Source organism: Solanum dulcamara, chromosome 3 (assembly GCF_947179165.1).
Source record: "Solanum dulcamara chromosome 3, daSolDulc1.2, whole genome shotgun sequence".
Lineage (NCBI taxonomy): Eukaryota > Viridiplantae > Streptophyta > Magnoliopsida > Solanales > Solanaceae > Solanum > Solanum dulcamara.
The window spans coordinates 3,904,148-3,918,971 of NC_077239.1; the positions used below are offsets into that span (position 1 = coordinate 3,904,148).

General features: G+C 36.5%; 2 protein-coding genes across 3 annotated transcripts; one reads left to right on the top strand and one right to left on the bottom strand.

The window, feature by feature from the left end:
• The first annotated feature begins 310 nt into the window (after positions 1-310).
• Positions 311-4,305, top strand: LOC129882212 (uncharacterized). Its single transcript, XM_055956411.1, has 3 exons — positions 311-886; positions 1,824-2,245; positions 3,665-4,305. The coding sequence occupies exons 2-3, from the start codon at positions 1,847-1,849 to the stop codon at positions 4,130-4,132; spliced, it is 867 nt and encodes a 288-aa protein (XP_055812386.1). The 5' UTR covers positions 311-886; positions 1,824-1,846; the 3' UTR covers positions 4,133-4,305.
• A 157-nt stretch (positions 4,306-4,462) lies between these two features.
• On the bottom strand, positions 4,463-14,607 carry LOC129882211 (arginine biosynthesis bifunctional protein ArgJ, chloroplastic). Of its 2 annotated transcripts, none has more exons than XM_055956410.1 (17): positions 14,424-14,607; positions 13,792-13,917; positions 12,841-12,964; positions 12,513-12,586; positions 12,000-12,044; positions 11,722-11,772; positions 11,582-11,650; positions 11,336-11,394; positions 11,069-11,138; positions 9,771-9,851; positions 9,603-9,689; positions 8,539-8,661; positions 7,947-8,009; positions 6,572-6,649; positions 6,345-6,490; positions 5,827-5,897; positions 4,463-4,831 (listed from the first exon to the last, which is right to left on the bottom strand). In XM_055956410.1, exons 1-17 carry the CDS (start codon positions 14,460-14,462, stop codon positions 4,749-4,751), a joined length of 1,389 nt encoding a protein of 462 aa, XP_055812385.1. In that variant the 5' UTR covers positions 14,463-14,607; the 3' UTR covers positions 4,463-4,748. The 2 variants fall into 2 exon arrangements, with proteins under 2 accessions (XP_055812385.1, XP_055812384.1); XM_055956409.1 differs by having other exon boundaries at positions 13,792-13,923.
• Positions 14,608-14,824: the final 217 nt, after the last annotated feature.

The following is a 14,824-nucleotide window of genomic DNA, read 5'->3' on the forward strand; positions in this document are numbered from 1 at the left end:
TATTTAAATTCATCGCTAGGTAACGACGAAAAGACTTATTTTGAGTAACGATTGATTTGTTGTAGTCACGTCGTTATGTTAATATTTTCTTCTTATTTTGTCTTTACTTATTATTTAATAATTATATTTTATTATTTATCCTAAAGAATGATACATTCTATCTAAATATTATATCAATTAAAATAATATAATATGATATGATATGATATAATACAATACAATATAATATGATACATTATGAGATAATAGGTTAAGAACCATCCAAACAAAGTGTAAAGAGTACCTATAAATGAAAAAAATCTCGTTTTTTCTCCCATTATCTCCCCCAAAATATTTTTGGTCTTCCGTTGAATTCGATGGTAATTTAGGGCTATAATAATGATCCGATTTACTCGTTTTCTGATTATGTTTCTTTGAAATTCGAGGAATTCAATCTTCTTCATTCATTCTATCGATTTGTTCGAATTCGATCACTGTAATTTGAGATTTTGTTGTGTGGAGTTGAATCGAGTTTTTGGTTTGTTTGTTTGGAATTAGGGATTTTGGTTTTGGTGGCGGTGGGAAATCGAAGGGCATCGCATCGTTACGATGCATTCGGTTTCGCCTTTTGATTTGGATCTGTTGACTTTACCTCAAGCTGCTTCTTTCTATGGCGTTTTGTGTTCTCATCGTTTGAAGCCTTGGCGTAATAGTTTTAGTTAACGTTTAATTCGCCTTCGTCTGGTTTTTTTGTTTGTTCTTCTTCGTTTCTGTTTCAGCTGCCATATTTGCCGGTTTTCTGTTTGTTTCGAGGGATTTTTCAGCTATTTCAGATCTTTTTCCGAGTAGTTGTAGAAAAATCTGGTGGAAATTTGCGTGATTTTGCTTTATATCGACATACTGAAAGGTAATGATCTGTGATTTGATTGTTTGTCAATCCGCTTGGTGCTTTATGGTTATTTAAATTATTACATAATATATGTCTAGAGATTTTTTATTTTTTGCTTCCGATCTATGTCTAGATAATGCATAAAGTTAATAATTGATCATTTCTAGTAATTTTGGATGTTGTGATGGCTAATTCTTGTAATGATGAATTTGTTATGGTGATCGGAAATCCTTACTTTTCCTTTTAAGGTAGATTACTTATAGGCAGGGTGTAATATTTGCCCGAAAGATATATAGCTGGGTAGCATGACTATGGACTAACAATACTATCACAAGTGGGGTCTCGGGAGGATATTAAGATGCATGCTAACTTTACCCCTACCTTTGTGGGCTAGAGAGGTTGTTTCAGATAGATGTCGGCTCAAAAAACGTGTAATCAAAGATTTTGAAAGGAAAATAAGGGCAATAGAATAGCAAGATAAACAGGGCAAATTAAACAACAGGTAGTAGTGAAAATTTAAGAATAAGATATGATACGAATATAATTAATGTTACTAAACTAGGAGAAGAGGAACTTGCCCCCGCCTTTACTCTCCCCCATAAAAGTACAACAACTCTCAGCTGCCTACTACCCTTATTCTCGACGTAGATAATGATTCCGTAAGTTGAAAATGACCATTAACAAGAATTTTGGAAGTATTTGTTTGGCGTGCAACGGCATCCCTATTAATTAATGTTATGACAATCAGTGCGCATTCTTTTCCTTTGACTTTAGATTTGCTGCTTTGTCGTGATAGATGGATCAAATCTAGAATGATTTAAAAATATTTTTTGATAACTTTCGGATGACCAGTTAATTCCAACTTGCAATTAGTTCAGTTGTATAATATCTCTGTTCTTTTCTAACAAATGTTGGTTCTTGTTTGTGCTGAGACTACGTGTGCATATTTGTGCAGATCTTTGCTGCTCTCTTTAATTGATGGCCGTTTGTTCTGCTAATTACAAGTTTGACTCTGAAAGTATAAGTTGCTTTTGTGAGTCATCAAAGGAGACTCTTGGTTGTGCTTCTGGCAATCCAGGAGGTCCTTTTGCTAGTGATCTTGCGCGCCATTTCACTGAATCTTTGAGGATTGAGGATGGTGAAGACTTGATTTACAAGGAAGATTCCAACATATTGGAGGAAGATGGAAGCGAAGATATGCATTCAAATGACACTAACACTGGCAGTACCGACTTAGAAAAATGCTTGATCAAGTGTTCAGAGTTTCCATGCTCTGCTATGAGCACTCCCCTTGCTGAGTTGGTTCATGTGAAGAAGGAGCAGGAGGCTAATGCTAAATCAACTGACTTGCCTTATTCACGTTCCATATCTTCACCTGTGAGTTTTGTGTCCTGAGACATTTAAGGTCAATTTTCTAGCATATTCATTTTAATGATAAAGGTTTTCTTAGATATAAAAAAGATGTAGAAGGTTTTTTGACTCCCTGTTCTTCATGAAGTTTTTAGCCCACTTAAAGATATTTTTTGTCATATTAGACAATCTAGTGTTGTCTGCTTATGTTAGTATTGCCAATTTTCAAGCATATTCATTTTAACGATAAAGGGTTTCTTACCTATGAAGGGAGCCTTGTAGTAACCGGTAAAGTTGTTGTCATGTGACCAGGAGGTCACGGGTTCAAGCCTTGGAAACAGCCTCTGGCAGAAATGCAAGGTAAGGCTGCGTACAATAAACCCTTGTGGTCGGGCTCTTCCCCGGACCCTGCGCATAGCGGGAGCTTTAGTGCACCGGGCTGCCCTTATATACCTATAAAAAAGACCTAGAAGGTCTTTTGACTCCCTGTTTGTAATGAAGATTATAGTCCACTTAACGATATCTTTTGTTATATAGGAAACTATACTGTTGTCTGCTTACATTAGTATTCCTTAATAGAGCCGTATGCATTCTGACCTCAGTTCACGACCGCACTGCACCCTCCCCCGAGTAGATGCTTCAACAGGAATCATACCATGAACATTAATAGTGGGAAGTGTTAATGGTTTATGCGTCATGTTTAGTTTCTTTCACATTTTGGGGGGATGGGATATTTCTTGAATAATTTTGTAGGAGGATATTTGAACCGTGGGCTTATGAAGTGTGCTGTTTCCTTCAGCCATACCCTTAATATCTATTGCTTGTCTTTTTCACCTTTCCCCCTTTTGCTGGTAGGTTGCTTTAGCATTTTATCGGTTCTCTTCTGTTAGGGCTATTATTGTATTGTCAATATGATGAGCCATCATTTCCTTCATCTCACCCCATCCCCTGTCCCGATTTATGTGGCACGGTTTGACTTAGCACAAAGTTTAAGAATGAAAGGAAGGCTTTTGAAATTTGTGGTCTAAACAACTCCTTGACCATTTGTGTGGCTGTAAGACATTTATTTAAGGCAAAAGAGGAATTTTAAAGTTACATTGTTTTCAGTCATAGAAAGGTGACATTCTTTTTAAGACTGACTAAAAAGGATAGAGTGTCACATAAATTGGGATAGAGGGAGTATATCTTTTTTCCCAGCATATGTTGTGTGCTGCCATGTATCTCTCTCTCTCTCTCTGTTATTTACACATGGCTCTGGACTTGGTTATCAAGCTGAAGCAACAGTATTTTGGAACAGCAGTTGGAGCATATAAATACTATCTCATACACAGAGGGCGACTCTGTGTTGGTATTTTTTCAGGGTTGAGCTATTAAGTTTATTTCCATTATATCGTTGGTTAACAGTTGTGTTTTTTCCCTTTCTCCTTTTTTTGTTTTTATTCTCAGACAACTTTGAAGCTTGTATCTGCCATTAAAGGTAGCCGTGAGAAACAAGGCAAACCACCCAAGAAGCTGTCTGTGACATGGGCTCCGGATGTGTATGACCCTATCCCGACAGCAGTTTCGCATGTGCCAAACAAGGTACAACGTCACAGGAGTGACCACAGAAAGAATGGGAAGAATAAGCAGAAAAGTAATGGCAAATCTTCACGAGGGAGCAAAGGTAAAGACAAGAAACAAGGTCGGAAACATGGCGGGAGTACCAAGAGGAGTTATCATCCTCTAGAAGATAACCACATAATGACTTGTTCTAGCTTTCATTCTCTGGAGGATAACATCACTGCTCATTCTAGTGGGCTGCAGACTGGTGCCATGGATTATGATATTGGCAGCACCCCGGATCCATTCTGTGGTAGTAGTTTTCTAAAGAAATCTGTCACAAAGTTGCATTTCCCAGTTGCAAAGGCTTCATGAGCTTCCTTTTTAATCGTGGTGTGTGCTCTTCTTGATCGTTTCCTCTAGTTCTGTAAATAAATAAGTTTGACGCTTAACTGAGTTGTGGGAGTTGTTAAAAGAGTTGTTGTTGGCATTTTTGTACTAAACCTTAAAACTTTTGCATGTAGAACAGACGGATGACTTTTTGCTTTCCTGTGTTTCTAGTTGGTTTGAACAAATTGTATGAAGTTGTTTCTGTGTTTTTTCTGATTTCGAGATTTTGATCATGAAAATCTGTAAGCCTAGCATGTACGAAACCTTTTCATGTAGCAACATAGTGTCTAATTTGTGAACATAATTTCCGAAACCTCAGGGGTAAAACTTTGAAGTAAATTGGAACAAAATTTATTACAAATAACGGACACCATGCAGAATTAAGATACATGACATTGGAGCTTCTAGTTTATCAGATGTGTGAAATGATGAAATAACAACAATTTGGTAAGTCTTGTCAATCTAGCAAAATTTTGCTGATTCCAGCAGTATCCATACATGTTGCATTTGAATTTTACAACTACAGAACCAATAACAATGGCTGAGTCGGAACTGCTTTATTAGTAGGAGAGACTTCGATCTTTGAGCTGCACGTCCTGTTTCACGTTGTGTACTCTGCGTTAATCTTGACATAATCATAACTCAAGTCACAGCCCCATGCTATTCCGCTTCCTGGTCCATCACCTGTACAAGGAAAACGCACGATTAATTTGTTTATACTCTGTGGTACAAGATGTCTAGTTAACGCGGACAGAGAAGCCACAAAACTACAGTGCATACAAACAAATCCATGAAGCATGAACAAAGCGGACATAATGCCTTGGCCTTGCAAATGTCACAGAAGTATACCATCCTGGCTTTTTAACAGTAAAGCTTGTGCATGGGCAAGATATCGAGATGAAGGTAAGAGACCATAGTAGTCACATTGGGTCGTCTTTGATGAACTTCAGAAGGTCAAACCGGAGGATAATAAAGTATTGTGGAAGGAGACCTCTTCATAGTTTGGAAGGGGGTGAGAGACGCCATCAAATTAAGGTCACACTAGAAACTGTATTCGCGCATATATAGAGCAGATAGATATTATCCCGTCCACCTGAATGTATGAACCCTTTTCACTATCATGGAGATCAAGAAGGTAGATTTTTAAAACACTCCTATATAGGGGAGCAATCAAAATGATAACTGAAGTGAGAAGTAGTTTAGAATAGTTGTTAAAAAGATGCCCCGTCAAGTCTGAAATAACAAGAGATAGTGTAAGTCTGAAATATTTTTGAATTCTTGGACGGTGAAAATTTTTGCCATTTATCTAAGGTACAAAGTCAGATTTTTGGACCTGACAAAGAGAAAGTACTTTTTCTGGGTTGGAGAGGGGCTCGGCACGAAAAATATATCAATTTGATTTGAAGCTTGGCACAGCATTTTTCTTGCCAGTACTGTTCTCAACATCTCAAGCAACAGCGATTGACGAACATGTTGGAAACAAGTCTCAATTTGCGTCATCTTAGAAAGAAGATCAAGTAAATGATTTATTCAAAGACTAGTTTGCATAGGGACAGTCTTCTGGTAGTTATATCTCTAGAGCTATGTGTGCTGCCATGGAGTTGGTTTACTTTCGTCACGATACACCAATGCAGAGGAAGTACAATATGAATATGCCTGTTTATGTATGTGAAACTTACCAGTAGATATTTGGATTTCAACAGTGCCGTGAACTTCACCAGCCTTTCGGAGATAATTGCTAGCTGCAACCCTGCAAGAAGACCCAAGATTATGATGTCCAAAGAGAGACATACAAAAAGAAAGGGAAAAAATCATGTGCTAAAGCATGTAGAACAGTATAAATGAGGTGGTATGTACTTTAGGCCTACCATCCGAAATTGGACTACTGAATACTGGAGCAACAGCCGCTAATTTGAGTTCGAGATATTATCCAAGACAAAAGAACTATTGTACGCTCTATAATGGCTAAGGCCTCACCAGGAAAATTAAACATACAAGAGCTAAAGGAATTGGTTATGTCTTGGTCGGAAAATGAGAGTAGCATCAAACCTAACCAAAATGAGTTGGTTAGTGTGCTTCTAGGCGGCTATTCAAGAAGCTTTATAGTTCCCTCTTGAGACAAAATCTGACACGACAAGGCAATTCCAGGGCCCATGCCTAATAAAGCAATACAAAAGTGGGGCATCATTCTCCATACCTATCAAATGGAAGTGGTTGCCCTGCTTCCATAAGCACAATATCTCCGAGTGATATCCGAAGCTTGTCGGCGTTGAAAGGAATCCCTGCATAGCCAGCAGCACAAGCAATACGGCCCCAATTTGGATCCCTACCGTATACAGCAGCCTGATTATAGAAAGGAAAGTATCAGTAAAATGTACTTTCTAGATAGCTCCAAGTAGATATGCAAACTAATTCACTTCATACCTTGACAAGTGAAGAAGAAGCCACTGAACGAGCAATCTTTGCTGCTTCAGCTTCGTTATCAGCACCATCAACCCTCACCTATGTTCACAATTAGAGATGAGCAAAGCTTTAAAAATAGAAAAAGTGATTCTAGAAGCTTCTTGTGTATATATGCTCATCAACAAAATGGAAGATTAAGGAAGCCACATTTTAAATATTTTGTCAAATGAAAATAAATGACTACCCTTTTTTTGATAACTGAGAAATCCCCGAGGGCAAGTAGCACATGCAGTTCGAAACTCGATGGATAATGGGTCTGCCCTTTTACCCTTCTCCACTTACATGATTGTCCTTTACCATGCCAAGTAACAAAAGAATTCAAATCTAGCGTCAACCTAAAGAAAGAACTAATATTCTGTGTATCCTATATTAAAATACTAGTACCTTCACCCTACCATAACCTGCATGAGATCGAGCACTCCACCATAGCTAGATTTCTTTCCTGATATAGCATAGCTACCATCGTCCAGTATTTGTATCAACATAAGATAATGCGAATTTCTTTTATGACCTTCTACTTATATCAGTTATATGTATTTCTTTTTATAACCATGGTGTCGGGCAGCATGCACGCCCTCAACTAATTCAACGGGGTACTTCCGTACTTGTTACCTCCCAACTCCTACCAACACAGGTACTCGGGTAACTTTGTTCACTAAGACTCGGACATATGGGAAAAAATCACCTAGTGTGTTTGCCTCCACTAGGAATTGAACATGAGATCTCATAGCTCACTAAGACTCGGACATATGGGGAAAAATCACCTAGTGTGTTTGCCTCCACTAGGAATTGAACATGAGATTTCATAGCTCTCAACTCACTTCATTGACCATTTTGACCACACCCTTGGGTGCCCTTTGCTGGGAACCGAACCTAAGACGATTTATATGTATTTATTTCTATGACCAAGACAAGATATCCGTTTCCATCTTTGACACCATCAAATTATTCTTTTCAATTTATCCTTAACAAGCTCAACTATGATAACCCATTCAATTGTTCTCTCTTTTTATGACACTCTCCGGACCACACCTTGACTACCACCCGACAGCCTGCTACAACCCACAAGCACAGCACGTCCCCAGTAAACATGCTCACCAAAGCTGAAGAAAATGAACTCACACCATGTATTGTAGTTGAGATCCGTACCTACTCAGCCATCCGTTTATCATTCTTTTCTAGTATTCATCTATAATCAGATAGAATAAATGAAAATATCATATGAGAATCACTTTTCTACAGTTGGTTGCTAGGCTTATGCATGTTTAAGAAATAAAACTACTAGTAAATGGAAGTTGGTCAAAGCTCATAAGGAACATAATAAAGAAATACAGACCTCAATCAAACATGTTGCTCCTTCACCATCCCAAGCTATTGATTTTGCTAGACCCTGCATTACCTGTAGTGGAATCATGTCAACACTCTTGCAAGCTATAAGGATGTACCTTTGTTTTCTGATGAGTTATCAGGAAATTCCATTATTATTATGTTCATAATACTTCACAGGTCACAAGAATCTTCGTTTGTGACCATTCTGACCAGTAATTTTGCTAAGCTATGTAAATGTTTTTGCTTGAAAGAGCTTGGCATATAATCCATTATGGTGAAACCCATGACGAAGAGTGTGCAGGCTGAACTATTAAACAGAAAGATCAAGTAACTAAAATCAAAGAAACAAATAAAAAAACAAAACGAAATCATGCTGAAAGTCCATTTCATCACAAATTTGACTCTTCTACTATCACACAAGACAACAGAAGATGTAAATAAGAGAAACTTAATGGAAGGTTGAAATGCTAATTTCTCAGAAACATATCAAGGAGACAAAAACTGGACACAACCTAGTAACACCCTATCCTGGTCTTGTTTAGGTCAAGATAGACTAGTCGGATGAGAATAAAGCATATAAAGGAAATAATAGAACATACAGCATCAAGGCAGTTTTGTAGGTGTTCTGCCTCGGAGGAGTTCAAAGAAGAAATCTCATATGATTCTGAAAGTCCACTGGCCAGAGCAATGACAGCATCATTTGTACTGGTGTCTCCATCGACCTGTCAAAATATATATGCTCTCTTGGGTTTAGATCATGCAACAAAGTCACCGAATACATTGAGATGACATTGTTGCGTCTATTATGCTCATAAACAGAACTGTGGTACACAAAGCAAATTAACAAGAGCATTTGAAATATGTGAACAGGCTGAGTCAAATCAATCAGGTAATTATTAGCATTATGGGGAAATGGATTTGATAAAATCACACGGCATAAACTAAAACCATTCTAGAGATGCAACCAAACAAATAACACAAGACTACTAAACATAACAGAAAAAATAATGTCTCAGATATATCATGCGAAAGAACTTCTACCAGTACTGATGTACCAAAAACACATAGCATCAATCTCTCTTCCTCAGACCCACAAACCAGGTGGAAACAACTTGCATAAGTTTTCACGAATCTAAAGCTTTACTTTAATCTACTGCCATATAGGTTGCCAGAGTAGAAAAGAAAATAGAATAAGGAGAATATTAAACAATTTTGATCTATTTGACAATTAAGCTTTCAACAACAAACAACAACAACATACCCAGTGGAATCCCACAAGTGGGGTCTGGGGAGGGTAAAGTATACGCAGACCTTACCACTACCTCACGGAGGTAGAGAGGCTGTTTCCGAAAGACCCTCGGCTTAAAAGTACCGATTCCAAGAAAGAGAGAGCAACAATATATATATATATATATACACACACACCATATCAGCTAAAACAAGAAGCGCTACAAATTCTACAAGACAAGAAAAATATTAATAGCAAGAAAGACAATTAAACTTTCAGTGAACTCAAAATTTTGCTGCTTCATTTGATAATTAAATACAACAGAAATGTTCATATGCAACTCAGGGAAAATGTCTACCATTGAACTCCAGTTCTCATGCATGGTCAGACTAGTATGCGTCTGAAGTATTACAACAATATAATTTTCTTACTTACTGTAATTTGATTAAAACTTCGATTTACAGCAACTTGTACCATCTTTCTCCAAACATCACTTGTGACCGAGGCATCAGTAGTTACCACCTGCATAGTTGCTCGAATCCAGTAAGATACTCTCACTGCTTAAGTGGAAAGTGGAAACAGAGGAATTCTGAAGATACTTACGCCAAGCATTGTTGCCATGTTAGGATGAATCATCCCAGAACCCTTTGCCATGCCCCCAACTCTTATTCGAGTTCCTCTTACCTGAGTAGAAGTACAGATATATATATCATTACAAACTCATTATAGTTTCTTTCCTTTCAGAAATGGGACTTCGGGACACACAAACTGCAGACAGTCTTGAGTCAGATTATACATTGATTTCACCTAGATGCTAAGTTACTGCTTTTGGTCTGTATTAAGCATAACATATGTCAACAATCTTAAATGTGCTGAACAATTTTACTTTCGTATCTACCAAAACTTGTTCCTGTGCTTAAGGGAAAGTTGTCACTAGTTGTAAATCGAATATGCATAATATCCATCAGAGACCTTTAAGTTCACAGGCATTCACTTTCTATTCCTTTTCAGAAATTTTACTCCAAGAAACGGTAAAAACTAACAAGCGAAGAGACCTCCATCCCTTTCCACTCTCCAAAAGAAAAAGTCTCTAGTTCTTAACTTCATTTGTTCTTGTAAAAGCTCTTACCAAATACTAACCATTTATTGAATTTAACTGATCAAGGAATTTAGACCAACATCAAGAGAGTGTAAATGTTAAATGTGGTTCATCGCAAATAGAATGAAAAAGGGGATCATTATAACCGCAATGGGATTACTGGAATCACATAACAAACTGATATATACACAAGCATAGAGAGATTCATACACATCAGGCTACTCGTATCCTGAAGCTACCAATGATTGCTGATGCACTATCAACCAGCAAGAATTTTTAGGCTTGCAGCTATAGACGATACATCATGAAACTGCATCATCCTTTTGATATCTTAGTGCTTGATATCAAGAAAGGAATAATAATTCCAGCAGGCAGAACATCTTTTAACCCCGAGTAAAGGAAATTCGGTGTATTCTTCCTCCAGCCATAATCCCATACACTAGTTGATTTCATTAACATTTCTACCTTTGCTTTATTTCTTTCAGGGTCCGGCAAAAACTCCAAGTTACAAATTGTAACCTTAGTTATTATCATTCTATTCATCCAATTTTATACAACACAACATTGTCAAATTTTGAAGTGATTCGTGCCAATTATTTAGTTTTGAAAATGGAACTTGAATTGATTAAAAAGAAATTACATGATAATTATTTCAAAACCATAATTATGATATCTAATAAAACTCTACCCAAAATAAATAGCTCGACTCAAACTGTCATACAATTGGGAGAGTAATGAATAATAGCATCGAAGAACCTTAATCAAAACAAACACACAAATGCTGGAAAATTAATCTTCATACCTCTGTTTCAACAGCCACACTCTTACTAACAAGATCAGTGGTCGTTATAGCTACAGCTGCAGAATTTGCCCTGCAAATGAACATATGAGATCAGCAATCTGTAGCCAGAACAGGCCATCAAGAGTGGATTGAAGTTCATTATTTAGAAAACCTGAATACAAACATGAATGGGTAAGTTTAAGGGAAGAAAGATACAGAATTAATATAGGATAAATCTGATGATGCCAATTAAAAATATAGAGTATTACATCAGAAAAAGATGATTACCCCTCCACGCTTGGTGAAAGCTGTCTAACAAGATGTGGGAGTGAGTTGAGAAGTGCTTCCTGCAAGTGATATAAAACATAAAAAACGGGGTTACTGGTCAGGGAAAAAACTCGCACAGTAAAAATCATACACAAATATGCCAAAGAAATGTAAATTCAAGGCATCCAACATTGGGTATTGCTATATGCAAGAAAGAGGTTCAAGCAATTAGGGAAAATCAATTAAGTGCAACATGTAAGCATTTACCTTCTTTATTCTTTGACCTATTACACCAGTTGATTCGATCAAGACTTCATCTTGCTTCAGTTGAAGTAACTGTCACAATTGAAAATTGCTATCAGAAACCAAATATCTAAAGTCTAAACCAAAATGGACAAACTGCAAACCTTAGCAAGTGCACTTGAGCACTCTATTACATCCTGATAACCTGCATCACCCTGAAAAGGAAATCCTGAAAATCTCAAGTCACATTATCAAATAACACAGAAAAGTGATATGACATCATCACAATTTATGACTTCGAGCCTATCACTTCTTTGTGAATTTGGATGAGTCTGGATTTGCTTTTACTGCCAATCAAATTGAAACTAGAGGAGGAGAGGCACCCTGCTTTGAACTAAAGTCCAAAAATTGAGCTTCCAATTAAACTTTCAGGAGAAATTACCGTTGCTGCATTAGCTTGACCAGCATTTATCAATACCGCACGAGCCTGAAAAGTGGTAGTATTCGTATAAGAAGACAAGACTTCAGAAGCAGTCAAGCTTGCTGCAACCAATCCATGACATCAGGTTACTATTATATACTTCTAATATGCTTCTCGGATTCACAAAATAGTAAAAATTCATGAAAGTCTGGAATCATTCCTAAATATAAATGGAGATGCATCCCTTTCTCTACTAAATCATAAAAATACAAAAGCATCGGCTTAAATGTGTGAAGGAGACCAATAAGATAGCATGATAGCTTAATTTAAAACTTTTTTTCGGCCCAATAGTAACCAATTGCAACGACTTTTCTTCTTATTGTATGACGTCATTGCTTAAGTCAATGTAAGGTAAACAAAGAGTATGCAGAGTACAGAACTACAATAGTGCGTGAAAATTGACAGTTCTAGAGGTGACAAAAGTTCCTTCACCACAAGAAAGGCAAAACAATAAGTACAGTTTCTCCTACATACCGTTTTAGATGCATTTAGTGCGCTTTTACAGTATAGTACAGGTGCAGCTGCAACAACATTTGTAGTAAATGCCCCTGGATGAAAAACAAGAAAAAGGTGATTCATGATTCATTGGTTTATATTGGTTGATGGTAAGTTTTAACACAACCACCAAACAAATGTGTTCCTTTTTCATTTGAAGAAAGCTATATATTCCTTTTCTCTTACAAGGAAGGAGTGGGTGGGGGAAAGGAGGTAAGAATTTTAAGCAAACCATAATATAGTTTTCCATTCTGAACCTACGAAAAGCTCAACATTGATGACCGAGGACTATATCTGGGCAGCTGACCTGCAGATATGGCATCTACATCACAAGTGACGAGTGCGAGATCAGGTTTCTCTCCAAGAGCACGCAATCCACCATACATCCCAGCAGCTTTAAAACCCTTCGCAGCAGTAACACCACCAGGAATCTACACATTTGAAGCAGTCTAAGTTGTCTACAGACAAAATTATATCTCACTGATCCTGAATCATCACCCGTCCTATTAGAAATCTAATATCAAACAACGCGAGAGTACTGAAGTAGTGAGGTTTAGAAAAAGAAGATTATTAACCCTGTTTGCATAAGTTTTATCAAGAATCATATACTAGCAAATATACATACAGCTATAGAAATATAATTTAACAAATTCGGATGAGCTTAAGCTTACAATAGATCTTTGATTGCTTTCTCCTGAAATGATGGTCTGACATAATTATGCTAGAGTACTACTTTTAGAATGTTGACCCGAATTATCTATCTCGTCTCTAGCTAAAAAAAATTGTAGCAATTGTATAATGCCTATTAGAGTAGCTTAGAATGTCTATATTTGCTTTTATTCATCACTTTCTAGCACCAATGAGAAACTCACCGGTTTCATAATACCATATTATACCGCAGGCACTATTGTTCAGAAAGCTACCATCTCGATCTTATCAGATAAAATAGTCTCACCAAACAAAGAGATAACAATACTTGATAACATTAAAATTATGTTAGTATAAGTATAATGTGATATATAGATTTTTCTCTTTCGTGCAAGCTGGCCATGAACCACCATCATAAATATAAAAAAAAAGTGTGATATTTAGCTAAACATCTAGCTGCATATAACTCCTAATTTAGTCTTGGAATAAAATTGGCCCAAATAGAGTGGAACTATAGTTGAATCAGATAAGCAACAACGACTAGTTGCATTGAGGTGTAGTTGATTGATTGAAACAACAAAGATATAAAGACTGGAGGGAAGTCTCTCACCTGCTGCCATGGTCCTTCAGGGATAAATATAGGAGCTGCTGGTATATAATTTGATGCCTCTTTTGACATTGATATAACTGTAAATACTTTACAATCTCTCTTAAAACCCTTTGGCGAACCACGTACCTGCAGCTTAAAATTTCACACTTTTTAACTAGTGCAAACGGAAAAACATAACAGAAAAAGAACCTCTTTTTGCACCCAAGGTGTAGCGTAGTGGTCAATTAAGTAAGGTTGAGAAACATGATTTCAAATCCCAATAAAGACCAAAAAAACACAGACGATTTCTTTTCATCTGTCCTAGCCTTGTGAGATGACACATATCACGTAGATTCAGTCGAGTTGTGCACAAGATGGTCCAAACACCACGATTATAAAAAGAACAAATGAAAAGAACCACCTTTAGAGGAGAGCTGCTGAAATGCAAGTAATTAAGCAACCATCAAGCTATTGCACAAATCAAATACACTAACACAATAAAGGGATTTTTTTTTACAATGAAATTAACATTCTTGATTCTTTGATTAGTAGTACGAGTTCAACTGGAAAAAAAGCATATCCCATACTAATTTCTGCAGAAATTTTTACGGGTAATTAAAACAGAGCCTGAAAGGGTAAGGAAAAAAACTGACCTTTACACCATTGATGAAGTGAGGAACAGATAGAGACATTGTTTCGTTGGTCAGCGGAACAGTTTTGAACTGAAATCTTTGTGGGTAAATTGAACAAAGAGAAAATCTGCAGAATTATTGTAACAATAAAAAAATGTTCAATTTCAAGCATCAAAGAGTTTTGGGACAACCTAGTGACCTAACAATGTATCACGTTATTTAATAATAAATAAATAAATAAATAAATATATATATATATATATATATATATATAAATATATATATATATATATATATATATGTTATATTGTTATGTATAAAAAAAATAAAAAATAACATAAAATTATAACATGTATTTTCTTTGTTCTAATTTATATAAGTTAGTTTATTTGATACAGAGTTTAAGAAAGAATTTTTTTTAA